This window comes from Mytilus edulis, chromosome 4, assembly GCF_963676685.1.
Source record: "Mytilus edulis chromosome 4, xbMytEdul2.2, whole genome shotgun sequence".
Taxonomy (NCBI): domain Eukaryota; kingdom Metazoa; phylum Mollusca; class Bivalvia; order Mytilida; family Mytilidae; genus Mytilus; species Mytilus edulis.
Genome location: NC_092347.1, coordinates 26,388,748 through 26,411,549, shown reverse-complemented (window position 1 = coordinate 26,411,549; position 22,802 = coordinate 26,388,748). Strand labels below are relative to the sequence as shown.

General features: G+C 31.7%; 1 protein-coding gene across 1 annotated transcript; it reads right to left on the bottom strand.

The window, feature by feature from the left end:
* Positions 1-7,428: 7,428 nt before the first annotated feature.
* On the bottom strand, positions 7,429-12,330 carry LOC139518408 (protein glass-like). The gene is made up of 2 exons (XM_071309952.1): positions 12,133-12,330; positions 7,429-8,610 (listed from the first exon to the last, which is right to left on the bottom strand). Exons 1-2 carry the CDS (start codon positions 12,246-12,248, stop codon positions 7,521-7,523), a joined length of 1,206 nt encoding a protein of 401 aa, XP_071166053.1. The 5' UTR covers positions 12,249-12,330; the 3' UTR covers positions 7,429-7,520.
* Between the last annotated feature and the right edge of the window lie 10,472 nt (positions 12,331-22,802).

Below are 22,802 nucleotides of genomic sequence, written 5' to 3'. Positions count from 1 at the left end.
TGTCCCGCCGTGTCCCAAAAACAATATATGGTTATTGCTTAAAACTTTCTCAGAAACTATTTATGCTTATTGCATAAAACTTCCACACAAGACGTCGGGCGTATCATGCGCTCATGGCGCAGCTGTTTATTATAATTCAGGTAGGAAAAACGATTACAGTTATAATGCCAAAAACAAATATTGTCTTTTGTTTTTGTATGAAAGTGAAACCTTCCATATTCCAAATTGTCCGAAATGTATTTGATAACATATATGTATTTTCAAATCCCTCTAATATTATCTCAAGGTCAGCGTTATCTTATTGTTATAAAAACCAAAGAGATTTGTATAACGAAATACTTCGTGATATTCTTAACCGTTTCAACAATTGGCGAAAAATCAAAATTATATTAAGGGCTCTAAGTGGCTTGTGGTCACAACATTGCAATTATTCACAATTTGTAGTAATGTGAAGTGGGGTTGTAATTAAATGGCGGATGCAACATCTTGAGCATGATCTGCTGTCCGTTCCGGAGCACCCGCGATACACCCGGCTTTTGATGGGTTTCGTGTTGACAGTCTTTATTTTGTATATGTTGTGTTCTATGTACTGTTGATTGTATTTTCGTAGGTTTTTTTATAACTTTTTTTTTATTGCCATGGCATTGTCAGTTTGTTTTGGTTCTTTTTACTTATGAATTTGAATATCCTTATAGCCTCGGTCACACCTTACCGGATAGCTCGGACGGAAGCCTAACGGATAACTTTTTTTTCAATCCGTTCATGTCCGTAAGACGTCCGTTCTGATCCGTTAGACGTCCGTCCATATCCGTTGCATGTCCGTTAAGCGTACGTTTTATCCGTCGACGTCCGTTCTGTCCGGTGGAAAATTTTGAGCATGTTCAAAACTTTGAACGGACGTCCAACGGATCAAATGTTCGTTGAACGTCCGTTAGGCGTCCGTTTTGTACGGTACTCGTCCGTTTCGTTTCCGTTTTGTATCCGTTACGTGTCCGTTATACATCCGTTGGAGGTCTGGAAGAAAAATTCACCAACGGACTTCTAACGGACGTTTAACGGATAAAACGGATGTTGAACGAATGAGAAACGGACTTCTACCGGACATATAACGGATAAAACGAATGATGAACGGATTGGAAAAGGATAAATGCCAATTGGAAATTTCGCGTCAGAAATGCCAATTATTGGTATGTCAGATTTCTTAAGGTTCATGAATTCTTATTATTCATAATCGATCTCAGAGTAAGGGCACGTCTTCACAATCAAGCAGCTCTTATTAAGGCTAGACACTGCCCTTTGTCGGCATATTTAAGAACAAACCAAATACAGTTACACAGAAACATTTTGAATATTTATGCGATTTACATGTATTATTATTGTTGCCTTTAATTTTTCCGTATATCTTGTTCATCCGTTTTATCCGGTACGCTTCAGTTAGGTGTCCGTTTTATGCGGTACTCGTCCGTTGGATGTACGTTCGACATCCGTTCTGTCCGGTACGTTTCCGTTTCTCGTACGTTGCATATCCGGTGTGTGTCCGTTATGCATCCGTTACACGTCCGTTTTATTCGGTCAGTACATCAACGGACTCCCAACGGATAACAATTTTGTTAACGGACAACTTTTATTTTCATCCGTTAGGTGTCCGTTCGTGCTATCCGGTAAGGTGTGACCGAGGCTTTAGGGATCGTTTGTTTTCTTTTAAACTTGTTTGTGAAGTTACAAAAAAGACCATTGTTATCCAAAATAAATTAGTTTGTATCTAAAATTTGGTTTTAGATTGCTACCCCCTTTTTTATGGATACATACTTCAAAATTGTCAATTTTTCAAATTACTGAAGGAACTGTTAATTTGTATGATATTCAAATGTAAATCACAAAAAAACTGAACTCCGAGAAAAATTCAAAACGGAAAGTCCCTAATGAAATTGCAAAATCAGAAGCTCAAATACATAAAACGAATGAATAACAAAAAAAGCAAAGTCACAAAATTACTTAACTCCGGGGAAAGTTCAAATCGGAAAGTCTATTATCAAAGAGCAAAATGAAAAGCTCAAGCACATCAAACAAATGGACAACAACTGTCAGATTCCTGACTTGGTACAGGCATTTTCCTATGTAGAAAATGATAAATTGGAGAGAAAAAAAGATTAAAAGAACAAATTGGTGAGTACTGGCCTGGAGATATCTTCGAGGACGAAACATCCGAGAGAATTGACATTGAATCTGTTGTTGTTAAAACTCATCAAAGATATGTAAGGTGAGCGTTTCATCTTTAAAAGACTCATCAGTGGCGAATTATCGACACATTCGATTAGTTCACCCCTAGTTTTTGGTGGGGTTCGTATTGTTTATTCTTTAGTTTTCTATGTTGTGTCATGTGTACTATTGTTTTTCTGTTTGTCTTTTTCATTTTTAGCCATGGCGTTGTCAGTTTGTTTTAGATTTATGAGTTTGACTGTCCCTTTGGTATCTTTCGTCCCTCTTTTACAGCAAAAGTTAACACTTTGGAATTTAAATTACTATAAGTAAAGACCCTATTCCAATGTAAGCATTTAAAGCAGCTACTTTATAAGATTACTTTACTTTAATGTATAAATCTGAACAGACATAATTATGAAATCATTACATCCACACAAAGACATATTGCTATGTAGAAAGATCTCGTGACAATTATCAGACCGACATGCTAGAGAAATTATTTGTGGAAAATAGGTACATTTTCGGAAAGTATAATATGCTAAGCACTCCGAAAATAGGGGCTGGTTAAACCCTTATATTTTGCATGTTTATGCTATTTTCAAAATATTTTCAAAACATTTCATATTCATATTCAGCAAAGAATTTTCATTGACAAGCCTCTAAATCATTTCTCTTCTAACTCATTTACCTCTATAATTATGAAAACAAGTCCTAATGTATTTGCATGTATATTTCAAAGAACATATTTTAAAGACATAATATCTATAAAATGTACGATTGTCGTTTAAATATAACTGGAAATCGGTGTGTTTTTGAAAACTATTTAATGCTTCGACTTTTTCACTTTCACTTTGATTTTTCTTTTTGTGTTATCGTCTTTACCACTGCGTGTTGTCAATGAAACATGAGTCAAATAAGGTTATCTCCCGTTTGTCAGGATCTCAATTTGAAAATAATTAAAATGTAGAATTTTACATTATATGTATGTGAGATATTTCAGATCATCAAGTCATGTTGGAAATATCTATTTGGTATATGTAACTGATTGGTCTTTAGATTAATGATTTTTGTACAGAAAATGTGTCTTGCAATGATATAAAATAAGGAAAAATACAAGAGAAGTGACTTTTAAATTGTATGTATTCAAGTCGCTTCTTAATGAACATTCAATCAACATGTTTAAATTCAAGCCTATATAAGAAAGAACATGAATATGTGACGAGCTTTGTGACTATCAGGAACATAAGAAGAATTGTTAATGTAATCTAATGTCAACTTTGCTTGAACACTAGTTCTTTTAAAATAACTTTATTTATCAACGATGAATTTTAGACAGGTAGGTTATAAATTTGTCAGTAGCTGATAATATCTCCAAAAACTAGTAGTCTACTGGCAGCGGTATTAAATGTGTGTTATGAAAGGAATCAAACACATAGAGGAGAGATTGGCAATCACTACACATTTTTTTATTTTTATATAATGCATACATATATGTTATTATTACTGCATGGTCGTCAAATGGAAGAGAAAACAGAATAATACATTGCTTAATCTCCTGCTCATTTATTAATAGTATCCGTTAAGTTTACCAATTTTATATTCAAGGTAAGGAAAACGATTTCACTTTTTATATCAATATTTGCTAAAAGTTTGTTTTTACATGAAAGTTAATCCTACCATATTCCAAATTGTTCGATATGTGGTTGATAGAATAAGTTTTTCCGAATCCCTCCTGTATTATCTCAGGGTCAACATAATCTTAATGAAACCATAGAGATTTGTTTATCGTACAACTTTTCTATATTCTTCACCCTTTTTCAACCATTGGCGCAATAAAATCAAAATCATGGGATTCGTGTTGCTCAGTCTTTAGTTATCTATGTTGTGTTCTATGTTCATTTGAATGTTTTTTGTTGATTTATTTATGTTGTGTTTTTTGCCATGGAATTGACTGTTTTATTTATAAGTTTTGAATATCCTTTTGCGATCTGTTGTCTCTCTTTTACGCTCGTTTTGAAAATGCAAAAAAGACCATTGTTAACCAAAATAAATTACTTTGTATTTGGATTTCTACGTCTCTTTTTTGGATATATACCTCAAAATTGTCAATTTATCAAATTACAATTTTGAGCCAGCTAAAGCAACTGTTAATTTGTAACACATTCAAATGTAAAATCACAAAAAAAAACTGAACTCCAATGAAAATTCTAAACGGAAAGTACCTAATCAAATGGCAAAATCAAAAGGACAAACACATCAAACGAATGGATAACAACTGTCATATTCCTTACTTGGTACAGGCATGTTCTTGTGTAGAAATTGGTGTTTTAACCCTGGTTTTATAATCAGCTAAACTTCTCACTTGTATTACAGTCGCATCAAATTCCATTATATTGACGACTATGTTTGAACTAAACAAACAGACATAATAAATAAAAATGTCAAAACTAGGAGTACAGTAGTCAACATTTTGTTATAATCTTAATCACTATAAAAACAAACAAATATCGTTGCTGAGCTTTCAAAAATGTGGCAAATTTTTCAAAAAAAGATTCTCTTAAACAGGCTTTGAAAATTTTGAAATTTTGTTTAAAATATACGCTTCCAAAATGATGTTTGTGAACTTGAACATTTTTGTATATGGCTGTGAAATAAAAACTTGGAACTATTCTATGATATAAAATCTAACCTTATTTTCACATAACTGGAGAAATCTACCAGTTTTTTTATTCACAAAGTCATTTTACAACTATTTACAAGCTAACATACTACATTTTGGAACCAAACTTTTCAAATCATTCAGATTGGCTATTTTTTCACATGTCTTATTTTAATTGGTTTAATTGGTCTGAATGTGTGATATTTTGGAATATCAGAGATTTCCTCCCTACAAGCCGGTTGGTGTGAAAAAGTATTTTTTGCAAAAAAAGTCATATACAACATTTTGGAAGCCCCGCGACGATATGTTACAATGGAGCACAAACAGGCATATAGACAAAACACATTCGCAAAATTGAAAGAAAAAAAAATTACAATAACATAATAAAGTCAGGAAAAACTCTGACGAAATTTTTTAACTCAAAGTTTTTTGGACGGACAGACGGACGAAGAGACGAAGATAAAAGTTAACAATCATAAATCAAAGGAAAATATATAGCATCATGACCAAAAGAAAACGGACGACGAGACAAAGTTTAGTTTTTGCCGAAACTGATAGCATCTTGTTTAGTCGTATCGTTATCCCTTTTGCGGTTTTGTGGCGTGAGAGCAGAACATATCTTATGGTGACATATTGTTATTTATTTCGAACATGTAGATACATAATTGTAAAATTTTAATGAAGTGTAATATGAATTTGTGAATGTTTTGATTAAGTTACCTACCATGCAGTGTGTACAAAATTGTAAAATTCCAATTGGCTATTCTTTAAATTGATGATGACCAGCGAAGGTCGTGACAGACAATTTTTCCCTTACCAACGATATGTGTTCCGGTTTCAATCGGAAAACCTAAGTAAGTACATAAAAAAGATAGACACAATAGAACTTTTTTTTTATAGTTCGCTTTGTTCATTTACCGAATTAGTTCACATTCAATGAGGATCGAGGTTGAAAGCTTGAAATATCAACTTGCAGAAAATCTAAATAACATATATGTATTTTCTCTTCAAAACATTTGACCGGATTTTTTTTACTTGTCGGGTCACTCGGTTGAAACAGATGATATCTTATTCTGACTCAGCAGTGGCGGTCAAATCAAAACAGTTCATTTTATTAAGTTGAAAAGCATTTACAACCAAATTTCTAAAATATTGTGCCAAAACGGCTGCTGCAATCCTGGAACTCTAAGAAAGATTTCCTCTGCTATTTTTGCTAAATGGGTACCATATTTGGTATAAAGTGTAATTTGGTTACTGTGACTTTCTACGTGATCAAACTCGATTCCAGTGAATACTCCATTTGTTAATATATACTGTGAACGTTTCGTGTATATTCAAATATATTGAACTATGCTGACTGACATGCATATGGTCAAATCATAAAAAATACAAATTTTTCAGTCTCTACGAAAACTTGTAAGATTTCCGCTGCTGTTTTTGCTAAATTGGTTCAATATGGGTACTCGGTGCAATATGTGGGTAATATGACTTTATATATGATCAAAACCGGGTTGAGTACTCATACCACATAGTCTAGTCTAACCTAGTCTGTTTCCCGGCCGTTATTGAAATTCTTGACAATATTTGTATATTCCGAAGGCATACTGAATGTTTTACGGAGGGGACCAACCTAAGTCTAACCTTATGTATAAGTGCCCGTCAGTAATTGTTGTTTTAATTTAAAACCATAACAAAAGTAGGAACAACTGCAATCTTACAACATATTCTTTCAAAGTTTACCATTCCGGATAGCCAATTGTTATGAAGGAGGTTGATCTGCTTGGGATGATTCGGGGGAATTTAGGAACTAAGTATGCTGGCCTGGTAATAACAGTCAAACAATAAAAGCTAAATAAAATGATAAGAGTAAGAGAATAGTATATTTCAGATGATCAAGATTATTTGTGATTTCATATTGTCGAAAACTGCAGTTCGTGCATAATATTTATAAAATGTTAGTTTTTCGTCGGATAGAGTCCAAACTTTCTATAAATGAGATTATCGGATCATGAGATAATCTTCCTGAAATTGAGATTCATTGAAAATTTGTTAAAGTATTGAGTCCAATATATTTCAGCGAGCGACATTTGACAAATTTCAATTACAAGACTGATTGTTTGTATATTCATATTAAAAGAATCAGCTGCTCGACACAATATAAAGCCTTTTTTAAACTGGTCGTCGAATAAGTTGAAAAGCATTTACAACCAAATTTCAAAAAATGTTGTGCCAAAACGGCTGCGGCAATCCTGACGTGGAAAATCTTTAGTGATTGGAATAATCTAACAAATTTGCTAAAATTGAACATATATTTAATGAACGGGAAAAAATGCTGACTACTGGGATGAAGATATCTTCGAGGACAAAAAGTTCAAAAGCAGCGACATAGAACCATTGGTTGTTCGGAAAAAGAGTGTGCCAATTACTACTCAGGCAATCAATTTCTTTCGTAGAAAACCCTACGGCTTTTGAATAATTCAACATTTAAAAAAAGTAAAACGAACATATATCATTTATATCATTTATACAACTTTAAATAACTAAAATTGAGAATGGAAATGGGGAATGTGTCAAACCTTCATTTGTCGATAATGTATTTTCAGTCTTTCGATGAAGTAAAACATATTCCTGTTTAGTAACCAAGGTTATCGGCGCTAGATTACGATGAATTAGCGTGTACTCTCATATGACGATTCAGATTACCAGATTGTGAAAATCTTAAAAGGCAAAGTTTACATTGGTATGGTTTTTCTCCGCTATGAATTCTTAAATGCTTTGTTAACGTTGAGCTATCAGAAAATGCTTTCTTACACAAGCGACACCGGTACGGTCGTTCACCAGAATGAGTGCGCATGTGTGTTGTTACGGATGAACTCTGGGAAAATCTCCGATCACACATTGGACACCTGAAAGGTTTTTCTCCGCTATGTGTTCGTACATGTGCTGTTAGGTTAGCAGCTTGTGAAAATGACTTGCTGCAAGTTGAACATTTATACGGTTTCTCCCCAGAGTGAGTTCGTAGATGTGTTTTCAAAGTACTTGGTCTGGCATAAGTCTTACCGCAAATTCTACACAAATTAACTTTATTTGAATCCGCTTGTAAATTTACTGCACTGAGATGATTGCTGGTTAATTTCAACCTCTTCCAGTGAGACACGGCACAAAATCGTGATGCTTTGCATGAATCACCTGATCGGTAGAGGAAGTTCTTTGAGTCTGAACTTGGAATATGTCTTACTTCTGAAGTAAATGAATACGGTTGAGGATAGGAATGATTTTGTAAACTGTTGTATTGAGGTGACACTGGACCCATACCATATTGAGGCTGCTGATATTGAGGAACATATTTTCCAGGAGATGTCTGTTGATTGCCTTGCCACTGTTGTTGTACATTGTATTGGTTATTTGGTATCCCGTGAGGAACTCCAACATTCATACTCATCGAAACATTAACACTCATTGATGGAAATACATTGGCCTGATTTTGAAAACTTTCTCCTGGATATTGAAACACACCATATTGAGGCCCTGGCGGTGGCGAGTACATGTTTTGACGATACTGATTACCAGGGCTCATATATGAAACATGTTGAGGATGCTGAAAACTGTTTGGTGTTGGTGAACATTGATTAATATGCACAGAAGGTGACATTCGACCCGAGTAGGATGGGCATACAACTGTGTGTTTTAGTGACAGCAAAGCATCGGCGATATCTTGAGGCGATTTCTCCTTTAGTACGGAATAATCTCTGAAAAGAAAAAAAACTTATAATTCAATTTATTCATTGAGAGATCATATATCTATGATAATTATGTTTAACTTCGCTTCAAAGAGATATTAATTTTATAATATTGACCCCTAAATAAACAGTCAAATCTTTTCAAATCCTGTTAGATTTCCCGCATAAAGTTTTACCCATGTGCGCCCGTCCGTATGTACATACATCCCGAATTTGGTTTTCTTTCTTAAACTTTTAAATTAGTTTGCCACAATCAAATGTTATAAAACTTATACGCAATGCTTATTGTCATCGTTCTCGAGTAATGTCCCTTTATAAAAGGGGACAAAATTGAACACCTTGCCGTTTATTCACATGGACACATTCTGTGGTCATTGTTGTGTTGTTTTGTTTAGTCCTGATGTGATTTTTTTTAATGGATTTATGAATTTTGAACATCGGTTAAATACTGTCACGTTGGATTTACATACAGATTTTTAGAAAAGTAAATTAAGAATGAAAGTCAATGTTGTTATATTAAAAATATAATGAATGCGTATTGAAAGGGGTATCTTTAAATATCTATTTTGTTAGTAACCTTAATGCTAGGAATTCAATGAATAAAGGAAATTTGTAGAGGACAAACCTCAAATTAAACTTCATCGTTATCTGATAAATTAATGACTTGTGAAAAAAGAGGCAGAAAAATACAAAAGAGATGATTAAAAAATCATAAAATGTCCAAGAAAAAAAGATATTACCATGAAATAAAACTAAGAAAGGGCATTCAAAACAGTCCCAAACACTTACCAGAAGTTTTAACCATGGGTAACACAACCCCAATTATAAAAGAGGATGTAGATAATTCCTGCTCTAGAAGTGATACACGTTGTGTTACTCAAGACAAGACAAATTTCTGTTATTTTGACCATTAGCTCTGTTTAGACTATTTCGGTTCTGATATATTCTTGGCTTTAGATCATTCGGCGTTGAGCGTTCCTGGTAAAGTTTGAAAATTTTCAAGTGAAAGGAAATCATCTGTTTAGCGGAATGTGATGTTAATGGACAATAGTTGCTTATTTTGTTTTTCCTGAGAGACTCCTGTAAAAAGGTAGACCAGAAAAGGAATACTGTTGGTTCCCATATGACTATCAGCATCACAGATGTGTTGTCAAGAAAGACATTAAGCATCAAAAGGTTATTGCGTTCAATATAATAACTTTTTTTAATGGAAAACAGTTATCAGATGCAATTGGGATATATATTTTTTAAACCAAACGGCTTTTAACACAAACATTTTCATAGTTTTAAAATAAAATCGCTTTTAGTTATTTAAATAAAATTAACTACATGTTCCTAAGACAGAATTATTTGAACAGTGGTTGTTTTCCTATAGATTATTTGATTGTAAACGAATTTATAAAATATATAGTCTTATATGTGCAAAAATTACTGTCTTACCATTAAAAGTTCCAATCAATACCATGTACTGAGTCTGTTATTAAACAAGTCAGAAACACATATTAACAAGTTATAAATAAAGGAAATCAAGACTCATTTCTTTACATAGTCATTGAAGTTTATTTTATTATCACCGAAAAATGACAGTAACTAGACACAAATCAAACAAGTTTAAAATATAATGATGGTCACTTTCGTGTTAATTAAAATACGAATTAGTAAAAAACAAACATCAAATGAATGTAGTAGACCCATCTTACTGTTTATATTAAGCATATAAACTTTGACACCTTTGTATAACATTGTTATTTATTTAACAAACTAACCATAGTATATGAAAGATGATATGATGTTTGATTTAAACAATGTTGACACAAGTTTGATGTTTGACAACTACTGTCACCTCAGAACGCCTTTTTGCGTCGTATACTTATTTATACAGAAAATATCTTTCTAAAATTCCTAATGGACTACTGCAAGTCAAAATTTCTGCACTATGCCACATATCAAAATTGTCCAGAAGGTCCTTTATCGAACGTTGATTGATCTGAGTTACCTAATAGAACCGATCTTTCTTTGTTATCGTCCTGAATAATGATGATATATTTGTCACTGGACATTAAACAACCAATCTAAAACTTTTGTAACGTCTACATATTTTTTTTCTTTTTTGAATATAATATTATTATTTAACAGTAAGGCAGTATTAAAACTGTGTTCACATAATTCATGATAATGTAAATAGAAGAGATTTATAAAAGATATTAAAGAACAAACTTCATATAACGGCGATTCTTTACGCAATAAAAACTTATATATATAATAAGTGTAACGTAAGGGTACCCAAATTGCACCTATTTTGACGTTTTTTACGCCTACGTTTATTTTAGATTTTTAAAAAGTGTAGTTTGGTTTTTCGTCGAATCAAGTCCCAAACATCTATAAATTAGAAAACGGACCATAAGATTATCTTCCTGAAATTTGGCTTTATTGAAAATTGCGTGAAGTATTTGTATCCTATATACTTCAACGAAAAGAAATGATTTTGCCGAAAAAAATATCTTGTTTTACAAAATTGTTTTTTGTTTTATTTGTATATTCATAATAAAAAAATCAGCTGCTCGACACAATATATAGCCTACGCTCACTCGACAAAAAGCTTCAAATAGTGACTCGTAGCTGATATTTTACGATATCTATTAATCGGTACGTAACACACGAAATACAATGGTTAACTCCATATCCATAATTATGATTTATTTCTATCGCAGTCTATGTGTATATGGTTATTATCGTCTTTGGAGAAAACTTATTACTAATTAAAATTATTTTGCAATTCCCTATGACGTTTTTTTTTTTATGCAATGGAGAAAAAAAAATGTTACTGGTATTTTATTTCTAGCTTAAAATATGTATCATTTCATAAAAAGTATAAAATTGAACTGAAATTATTTGCAGTTAGAATTCAACAATTTCTAAGATATATGTCGACACGCCGATTTGTAAAAAGTTTAGTTTGGTCAATGGTTGATTTTGAATTTTTTTATCATCTTTGAGTTATTTGTCAAAAAGATACCAATTAAGTTTTCGGTATCTTGTTTAATGGAAATATGTGGAAGTTTTTAAATACGACTGAATTAATGTTTTATTTATAAATTACTGAATATTTCGAATTATTCCAAACTACTCCGAAGCTTTGAAGATGGCGCCATGCGCTTCTGTGTGGACTACAGGAAATTAAGTGCAATTACTCGCAAAGACGCCTATCCACTTCCGCGCATTGACGAGTCACTATATTCACTATATCCACGTGTTGAAGGGTCTGTGTTTAAAACTGTGGGAATGTGTTATAATATCAAATAATTATCCTATGGTTATTGAATAGTAACTAAAGTTCGCTTACAGAAATATATGAAAAATTTATCAAGCAAACCGAAGGAACATGCATTTAAAAAATTTGGGGGTTAGTGTTCCGTAGACTAATCGAAAATGTCTTCAACTAAAAAAAGGGGAAAGGCTTGAAAATTGAGAAATCAATTCCTTTATACCAATTCCATAACATGGGCATGACTTTGTGTAAATAACACTTACTTGTAAACTGGAGCACATGGTGATATATTGAAGATACTAGGGACTTGGTCGACTTCTATAGTGGCTACTGGGTACGTATTAACACTGACTTCTACAGGAGATTTGTTGTATTCCATACAGAATGGTTTGGTTTCCTGTGGAGTAGCACTTCTCCAGCCATCATTACTATTTACATTGTTACAACTATAGGCATCAGGATGTTCGGGAAACATCTATATTTCAAATAAAACAAAATCTAAATAAAAGTTTACGGCTCACCCTAACTGGAATTAAACATGAGAAAACTTGATTAATATGTTAAATTTTTTTTAATTAAATGCATGATTTCACCAAATATTTTCCTGACGTCTTTTATGATGATGATAAAATGTAGATAAATTGTACTGTATTAATTTTAAAAATTTGATTGAAATAAAAGCATGTGATCAAGGATAAATGCAGCTTATGATTTCCGTAGCAAAAAAAATCCGCTTAAAACGCTGCTAAGGGTCGTCCTAGACTTGCATTGAGGCGAGAGTTCTCGTCTCCCTCATGAAGTCCATACTGTGAATTTGAGATAAAGACCAGCAATAAAAGTGTTGTGTCTTTTTGTGTTATTACTGTACTGATTTGTGCCATGGGTGGATACCCCCATATCCTTTCTTTTCTATTATCAATATGTAATACCAAAACTGACATTTTATACATGTATATAAAAATGAAATATGGAATTATTTCAAAGATACCTAAAATTGAGTATGGAAATGGGGAATGTGTCAGAGATACAACAACCCGACCAAAGAGCAGAAAACAACTGATGGCCACCAATGGGTCTTCAATACAGCGAGAAAATCCCGCACCCGGAGTCGTTCTTCAGCTGGCCCCTAAACAAAAATGTGGACGTCAAACTAAACTCCGGAATGTATAAAAGAAACTAAAATTTGTATACTGTGAAAGGAAGGAGAAAACGTTCATCAAACTATTAAATATTAGATGAGTTATGATTACAGGAATTGTAATGAATTGCAAATCAACTGTTAAATTATTTATTCTCTTTGTTGAATTTTAAAAAGGAGGAAATTAGAAAGTAGAGAAGTGACACTATAAACTAAAATTGAATTTGCTAAATATGCGTATATGGTCTAAAAGTTGTGGATGCCTAATTTGTTTTATTTATCAAGTGACCGATTATCAATTTATAATATGTCATGGTTTTTAAAAATTAAACTCTCCTTTATTAGTGTTATTTTATTTAATTAAATGAAAGTAAAGGTCAGTTCTTTTTATGAAAATTAAGCAAGACCTTCTTTAAATAAATTTTGCGATATTTTCTATTTAAAAGAATTGACACTCAGATAAGTAGTAAAATATGTTTGATTACCTGAAAATGTGAAAGTATATATAAAAAAAACAGCAGCAAGTAAACTTTCATTTTTGAGTCGGAAAAAAAGACAAAAACAGCTGGTACTAGTAATAAGTTAATGACACGTTTGTATTTATACCAGAGAGGTATTTATCGGTCCCCCTTTTTTTTAAGTAAATTATTAATTTCTTCAAAAATATGAAACGACCGCAATTCATAATTAAACAAAAACTTTGTCCAAAGATTTCACTGGATTAAACTTCATCAGGAACGCTCAGAGAAAAAATGAAGCCAAAGATGTGCAAATATACTAGTATACTATATAATAAAGCACCTGTTATTGTCTTAGGCCGAATAAACTTTCTTGAGAGAAAACATACGTTTCAGAAAAACAAAGTGATACAAGTGATATAAATATTGACCTACCTTGATAAGAATAATTCTAAAATTGGTCAAAATTGTTCATTCGGATATAAAACTAAAATATGAAAGTTAATCACAATACACAGCATTAAAACATTAATGAAAAAAATAATTATTATAATGAAGGAGTTAGTTTCATTGGTTAAGATGCGTGTAGGGGAGTGTCACCAATATAACGTTGTTGTCGTCGCATGAAATCAATTTTAGTTTTACCATAAAACATTTCTGATAAAAGAATAACACTTGTTTATAAAGATCATAGAAAGCTAATTACAACTGTCTTAATAAAACGGATGCCAATTACAGATTTCAGCAAATATGGAAACGCACGTGCATGTGCGTTTGTCTGCTTGGATACTCTGATCGCGAGCAGCGCGTGTCAGCTATAGGAAAACGTTAACTACCAGATTAGCAATATAATACCGTTTGGTGTCGTATTAATAAGATGATATTGAATATAGTTGTTACTCAGTTGTGGTCATTATAAAAATAAAAACATGTCGAACATGGACTTTAATGTTTTCAAAACAGAATATTTTATACCAGAGTAAACCAATTATTCCTTATTTTCTTTTGTAATTCATATGTAAACATATCATTATGCTTTCACGGCATAGAATGAAAACAAAAATAATCAGTTTATGATAAACAAAATAAGAATTCTCATCATGTGGCATTCACTTTCAAATCGAAAGTTTTATTGGTTTCGATTTAAAAATTATCACAAAAGACAATCTTATCTCTTTTTTTTACTATTCAGTCTTAAGTTAGTTCATGCACATATATATATGGGAAGTATATTTCAAAGCAAGAAGATAACTTTGTGAAAATGTGGTATCTTTTAGAGACGCCGCGTAGGACTTCAATTCTATTGTCACATCACAAACAAACATTAGACTGTTCAATGTTTTCTACATCACAATCAAATATTAGTCAGCTAAATATTGTCTACATTGTCAGGAAAACTTTAGATTGCATACCATGATTTCGTTTTAGCTGGCGGTTCTGTTCATATGTTATATTTACTCGGTTATTTTCGGTTCTTATATATATTTGTAGAAATAACTGCTTCCCTCTGACAATAGACTGGTGTGTCCATGCTGGTGTATTAACAATAATGACCAAATGATATAAACAATCCCTTAAAGTTGTAACGATACCACACCCTAATGAGTTACGCTTAACTTTATAGTGTTTACAGGTATTTCCGATGGACCCTTTTTCATTATTTATATGAAAGACTAATTAAAAACTCATACTATCATAAATAGTTATATCAAATAAAATTAACTTATAGTTTAGAATGACACCGCATGTTTCTAAATCTTTTTGGAAGTCCAAAAATATAAGAACAAACCAAAGGGGTACTTGACATATAGGTACAAAAGAGACTGACAAAAGCATGAAAAAATAAATACGAACAAACATATGGACTGCTAATAGTGGCTGGTTCGTTTGGAAATGATGTAACATGAGTTAATAACACAAATATAAATGATGGTGCGTCTAAGGCGCTTTTCTAAATTTACCTTCATCAGGAAAGCTTTTGAAAACCACGACTGTGTGAGTACTTAGATATGCGAGGAGCTCTTTGACCAAGTTGGACCTATGCGGAATAACAAAAAGAAAGTTGAACCCAAACAGATTAAAAAAATTAAAGTTGGACCAAAACAAAATAACACAAAAAAAAGCTAGACCTGAACGGAATGATAAAAAGAAAGTTGGACCTCAACGGAATAACAAAACGAAAAGTGAACCTAAAAGGACTAATCAAGAAAGATGGACCAAAACGGAATGATCAAAAGAAAGTTGGACCTCAACGGAATAACAAAAAGAAAGTTGGACCAAAACGAAATAGCAAATAGAAAAATGGAACTAAACGGAGTAAAAAAAGAAGAAAGTTGGGCCTAAACGGAATAACAAAAACAATTTGTGTTTCAACGGAATAACCAAAAAAATTGGGCTAAAACGTAATAACAAAAGAAAGTTTGATCTTAACGGAATAACAAAAACGGAAAGTTGGACCTTCACGGAATAACAAAAGTTTGGCCATAAACGGAAAAACAAAAAGAAAATTGGGCCTAAACACCAGGGAGTGACAAAAAGAAAGTTGGGCCTTAACGGAATAACAAAAAAAACTTGGGCTTTAACGGAATAACAAAAGAAAGTTGGATCTTAACGGAATAACAAAAAAAAAGTTGGGCTATAAACGGAATAACAAAAATAAAATTGGGCCCAAACGCCTGGGAATGACAAAAAAAGCATAAACTAAATGAAAATTGGGCCTAAACGGAATAACAAAAAGAAAGTTAGACCTAAACGGTATGACAAAAAGAAAGTTGGACCTAAACGGAATAACAAAAAGAAAGTTGAACCTAAACGGATAACAAAAAAAAGTTAGACCTAAATGGAAGGACAAAATGAAAGTTGGACCTTAACGGAATAGCAAAAAGAAAATTGAAGCTAAACGGAATAAAAAAAAAGAAAGTTGGGCCTAAACGGAATAACAGAAATAGTTGGGTTTAAACGGAACTTAACAACAAAAAATTTGGCCTAAACGGAATATCAAAAATGGTTGGGTTTAAACGGAATAATAAAAAAGAAAATTGGGCCTAAACGGAATAACAAAAAGAAAGTTGGAACCCGGGTTGATTATCAATTTCTGGATTTATCTGCAGAGAATTAAAGAATAGAGTTTTAAAATCATGTAAGTACTGAAATTCGGGCTAATAAGTTGACGATAGTCTATTGATTAGCAGTCCACCAGCAGCGGTATCGACGGAGTTCTATAAAATGAAAATAGCAGTTTATAAACTGGAAGATCTTACTCTCTTAAACAATATAGAAGAGTTCTAAAACAAGTAAAAAATGAAATATCTATATTGTGTGAAACATGTGGCATATCTGATTGCAAGGTAAGTATAAGATGAAAACAAAGACTATTGATGTCATGCCCTTAACCGTTATATTTTTTTTTTCTCGGAATTACATGTAATCAGTACTTGCAGTGTAAGCTCTAGGGTTAATAATTGTTTGCCGTTCCGAGTACAGGGCTGAAATATTGAAGAATAGTTTACAAAGCAAGAAGATGTTTTGTATTCCCCTATTCATTTATAAAATATATAATAATATGGGAAAAGATAGGACGATTTAATATATATTTTTATATCAGCTCAATAAAACTGGATATGAAGATTTACATATATATAGTCGCTCTGGGTTTTTTTCTGTTTTACTTTTTTCTATTTAAAAAAAAACAGATAAAATGGCCGTACTCTTGCTTATTAGATATACGATACGTTATGGTCTCGAACTTGTTGATACAATTAATAAAACGTTGCAATATAATATATAATAAAATTTTAGCTCATTCGTCATTTTTTAATAAATTTCGTGATAAATTCATTCACTTGTTTCTAACATGGTTCTTTTCTGACTTGTAACAGCATAGTGCAGATCTAGTGTATTGGTAAATATTTTAATCAATGCGGTCAGTGATACAGATTAGCCCCTGGACATACAACTGTTGTTAAAGAAAAGGCGTGGCTGTAAACAGTGGTTGTCACACTAACAAATACAAAAATATAAATACCAGTGGTCATTTTCCTCTGTCCATTATAATTAAAACTTTCTATACACGTGAACACTGCAAAAATACATCACCCGAAAACACATTTCTTTGACAAATTACATTGACACTGCTGACACAATGCAAAATTATGTCTTCGGATAAGAATTACTTTTTGTCAAAGTTCTAGTTTTCTGGAAAACCTACAAATTAGCTGCAATTTCTGCACACTTCTGGGATTTAAAAATCTGTCTAAAAAAATAAGCTTTAAGTATGATAAGTTGTATTTTTTAACGGTCTATATAATTTGGCTGCAAGGTTATAAATGAGTTTTTTAAGCGTTAAGGATTATCTTAAAAGCAACACAACATATCTAAAAACTGTATGAAGGTGCTCTTTGATAACAGAAAGGGTACACCAATGTTTAGTTAAATTTTCGTTTCGTTAGTAAAAACAAGAAATGCATATGAATGTATATTAAATTGATAATATGAATAATCAGAAAAATAATCAATATGGTAATTCAATAAAATTGAGAATGGAAATGGCGAATGTGTCAAAGAGACAACAACCCGACCATAGAATAGACCACAACAGAAGGTCACCAATAGGTCTTCAATGCAGCGAGAAATTCCCGCACCCGTAGGCGTCCTTCAGCTGGCCCCTAAACAAATATATTTACTAGTTCAGTGATAATGGACGTCATACTAAAGTTCAAATTATACACAAGAAACAAAAATTAAAAATAAAACAAGACTAACAAAGGCCAGAGGCTCCTGACTTGGGACAGGCGCAAAAATAGATCTCAACCCTCCCCCTATACCTCTAGCTTATGTAGAAAAGTAAACGCATATCAATGCGCACATTAAAATTCAGTTTAAGAGAAGTCCGAGTCAGATGTCAGAAGATGTAACGAAATAAAATAAACAAAATGACAAATATATTTCTACATCAATAAAAAATGCTGTTACTTTTTCTTCCGAACACAAATGATGCAAAAAGAGCAGTGTCCTTATTTAGGATTCTTTCATAACATTTTAATTTTAAATTATAAACAAAAAATCATTATTATTGCGAAAAATTATAAGTTTTGAAAACAGATTTCGAATCATGACCATATCAATGATAATTCATGCCAACAAGGAAGTTCTGACTACTAGCGTGACCAGCGCTGACACGGAAAACGTCAACAACAGAGCTCTTTTGCCATGATCTACCATATTATTTATGACATCATTTGTGAACCATTAAATAATAAGGGGTTTTTTTTCGATGAAAAAAAATATGAATTAATCTAACACTGCGTAGAAAAGAAACCATACTCATTTCGCATTTACAAGCCAAGGATATCATTAAATAACATAGAACTCATCAAACCATCTTAAAGTTAATACCATAAATAGTCGTCAGTATACAAAGAACTTGTTTTCTATGTCTGTAATCAACTTCTAAGTATTCTTCTATCTTAGTGGTGCTGCCAGAATCAAGATTAATTCTCATTTTAAGGCTTCAACAGTTCGGATCGTTAGTAATTCCATGAAAGTTTATGGTTTCCATTTTTAACAAACCCCCTCTAGTTATAATCAAAGTGACAGTCTCTGAAGTTAGAGAAAATTAACCGGATTCAATATTCTTAAAGAATAAATTAAGCTAATTTTTATACAGCCGTGAAATGAAAACAGTTATCTAACTTACAAATTGTGCTTCTATATGTATAACGGGAAAGGGAAAAAAACATAAATATTTTAAAATGTTGTCTTCTTTCATTATAAGTTTTGAATGTTATTTTGGTATTATTTCTTTTACATTGTTAACAATTCAATTGCTGAATTTTAGAAATTAATGAAATAGTAAAAAAGAGTTACTCTGTAACCTAAGAAATGTTTGTAGCTGCCAAATAGGGGGATTAAAAAACCGTTAACAGACGATTTGTATATTAATGTATGCAATATGAAAAAAACGCACACTCCAAAAAAAAGTTGCATGGTTGAAATGTAGTATTGTTGATGTTAGTTTTGTTTTCCTTTGTCATAAGACTTCAGAAAAAAAGTTGTCATGACATATGCAGAAAGGCGTAAACTTTCATACACTGTCAGAAAGAGACAAAAGTGCCCGCGCGTTTTATGAGGCAAAACTGTGCATGAAAGACACTTGATATAACTTTATACAAGCAACATGTGGAGCAGGATCTGCTTACCCTTCCGGAGCACCTAAGATCACCCCTAGTTTTTTGGTGGGGTTCGTGTTGTTTATTCTTTAGTTTTCTATGTTGTGTCGTGTGTGCTGTTGTTTGTTTGTCTTTTTTTCATTTTTAGCCATGGCGTTGTCAGTTTGTTTTAGATTTATGAGTTTGACTGTCCCTTTGGTATCTTTCGTCCCTCTTTTATACAAAAATACATAAACTGAACTAAGAAAAATGACTAAATTTACGTTAAAGTAGAAAGTTAGGTACTTAATGCTAAAAAAAAGAATTGAATTTGATGGAAACCGGAATTGTATCATCAAAATTTTGAAATTACAATTATACTAAATTGCTTGGAAAATTCGCTAGGAAAAACTTTAATCAAGTTTAATTTCTAAGTTATTTTTTATTACCAGAATCGAGTTAAAGTGTAATGATGAAGATAGGTTAGTTTTAAGGTGAAAGAAAAACGACCAAATAAAAAATACAAAATATTAGAGAGAAAAAAAGAACTTGTAAGATCAACAAAAAATAATCTTAATTTTGTTTAGATGGAAAATAGCAAAAAATATAAATTCTATCGACTCTTAACCACAACAATCTAATCAAAATCGTATGGTAAAATATCCTAAACCTTTACTTATATTTCACTATCTATTTTTTTTAAATTCTTTGAAAAATAAAATAAAGCAATAATAGTATATGTTTATGACAGGGTTGGCTTAACCTTTTCCCTCAAAAATACAGCTGCACAATTGATCACTATATATATATATGCTTATAAAATTTCGGTGAGCCAATATACAGTTTCAGATTTTAATAAAAACACATATCTTTGACCTTTTAATTTCTTCAAAAAACAAACCATACCATAAATACAATGAAATATTTCAAAAAAAAAAAAAAAAAAAAAATAATAATAATAATTAAGTAAATGTTGGCTTCATTTAGGAAGAACTTGGAGCTAATACAACAAGAAAGCACGTGGAACAAAATCGAGTTAAAGTGTAATGATGAAGATAGGTTATTGAAAAATATTTCGGGTAATATGTCTTCAGAACTTATAGTTGTATGTTTACAATGTCAACGCGTTTATACAATAAACCGGCACTACCATGTAGCAATCTTAGCAATCTTATTTGTAATACATTTCCAATATTGTTATTAAAAATAGACATGTCGACCCTTATTTTTAAATGAAATAAAATCATTTACAAGATAATAATAGTTGCCCTGGGAAAAAACTTGACATTTTCTCGAGTGTTTTCTTTCAATATCATGAAACAAACATTATCACCTTCTCTCCAAAACAAGACGAGTATTTCATTTCCTGTTAATGTTTTCCCGTATTACAGGAAGAATCTTCCTTCCGTACTGTACCTCTTCTGTCATCGTGCAGGTAACGGCATCACACAATACTGGTAGTGTATTACCACTTGAGCAGATACTTAGGACGGTGGTGCGCCGATAGCTGGGAGGAGGTCGTATGACCCTCATTATTAAATGCATTGTCCTGTACTACACTTCACCACTCGAATCAAAATTGCTGTAACTATATATCTAATTTGAAATACAAATTTATATGAAAATTGTTTTCATTTCTATAAGTAACTATAAATATATAATAATAAAAGGTCTAAAATGAATATTTATATCATAGAGATAAAAAAAAAAAAAAAAAAAAAAAGCTGTACTGAATTGTTCTGTTATAGATGAGATACATACTAAAACATTTTTCTTGTAGAATTATTGAAATACCATAGCCATATAATGTAGTAAAAATGTCTCCAGAACTTCCAAAGAACATGATTTTGCAAATTTTAAAACCATTTTTAGTTAACAAAAATCTATACTAAAAAAACGTTTTCAAATTAAAGGTGAACGTTTTCAAATTAAAAAAAACTTTCTAAAAACTTTGAAAATGGTATATCTTTTATTAAAACGTGCTTAAGTATACTTTCTGTAAGAGAAGACATAACATATATACAACATGCATACATATACTATAATTTATATAATATGTATACATTCTGGTAAAATATGTTTTAAAATGAAGAATCCTTAAGGTTGTAAAAGATACCAGAGGGACATTCGAAATCATAGATCGAAAATAAACTGACAACGCCTTGGCTGAAAAAGAAAATACAAACAGGCAAATAAAAGTACACAAAACTCAACATAGAAAACTAAAGACTAAACAACACGAACCCCACCAAAAACTGGGGGTGATCTCAGGAGCTCCAGAAGGGTAACTGCACAGATCCCGCTCCACATGTGGCACGTGTAAACGTTTTTTTTTATTGTTTTTTTAATCAACATGTTGGTTACGAATGTTCTGATATCAGTCTTATTTATAAAAAAAAAAAATCAGGTACCACACGTACCCATGATGTTAATAAAATAAAAATCTACTATCAAGGCATTGAAACATATAAAAAGACTGTTATATTTTAGGAGAGTCCGTGTTAGTTTTAAGGTGTAAGTAAAACAACCAAATATTAAAAAAAAACCGAAATATTAGAAGAAGAAACTAATTGTAACTGTTAGATCAACAAAAATCATCATAATTTGGGTTATATGGAAAAAAGCAAAATATATAAATACTAAAAGTCTATCGACTCTTAACCCAAACTATCTAATCAAAATCGTATTATGAAATATCCTAAATCTTTGCTTATATTTGAGTCATATTACTTTTAAAAATTTGCTTCGCAATATAAAATAAAGCAATGATTGTATAGGTTTATGACCGGGTTGGCTTAATTTCCCCCCTTAAAATTGCATCTGCACAATTGATCGATATGCTTATATAATTTCAGAGAGCAAATATACAATTTTAGAATTTAATAAAATTACATTTCTTTGTCATTGTATAATTTCTGCAAAAAACATACCATATCCTAAATTCTATAAAAAAAATAATTCAAAGAAAATTTTAAAACAAAAAAAAAAAGAAATAATTAATTAAGTCAATTTTGGCTTAACTTGGAGCTAATTCAACCATAAAGCACGTGGAACAATCATCTCCCTGTAAATAATCATAACATTGGATTAAATCGTTTTACAATTTTTCCTGTTAACCAATAATAATATGTTGATGTCTATATTAAACCGATAATTTCAATGTTCCTCTCCGTTTATTGCCTAGAGTGTTT

Excerpts from the sequence above, each read along its gene's own strand:
- LOC139518408 (XM_071309952.1), bottom strand. The coding sequence starts at position 12,248 with ATGGAATACAACAAATCTCCTGTAGAAGTCAGTGTTAATACGTACCCA. Across the intron at positions 8,611-12,132 it reads CCATGTGCTCCAGTTTACAA|AGATTATTCCGTACTAAAGG; the intron begins GTAAGTGTTATT and ends TTTTCTTTTCAG.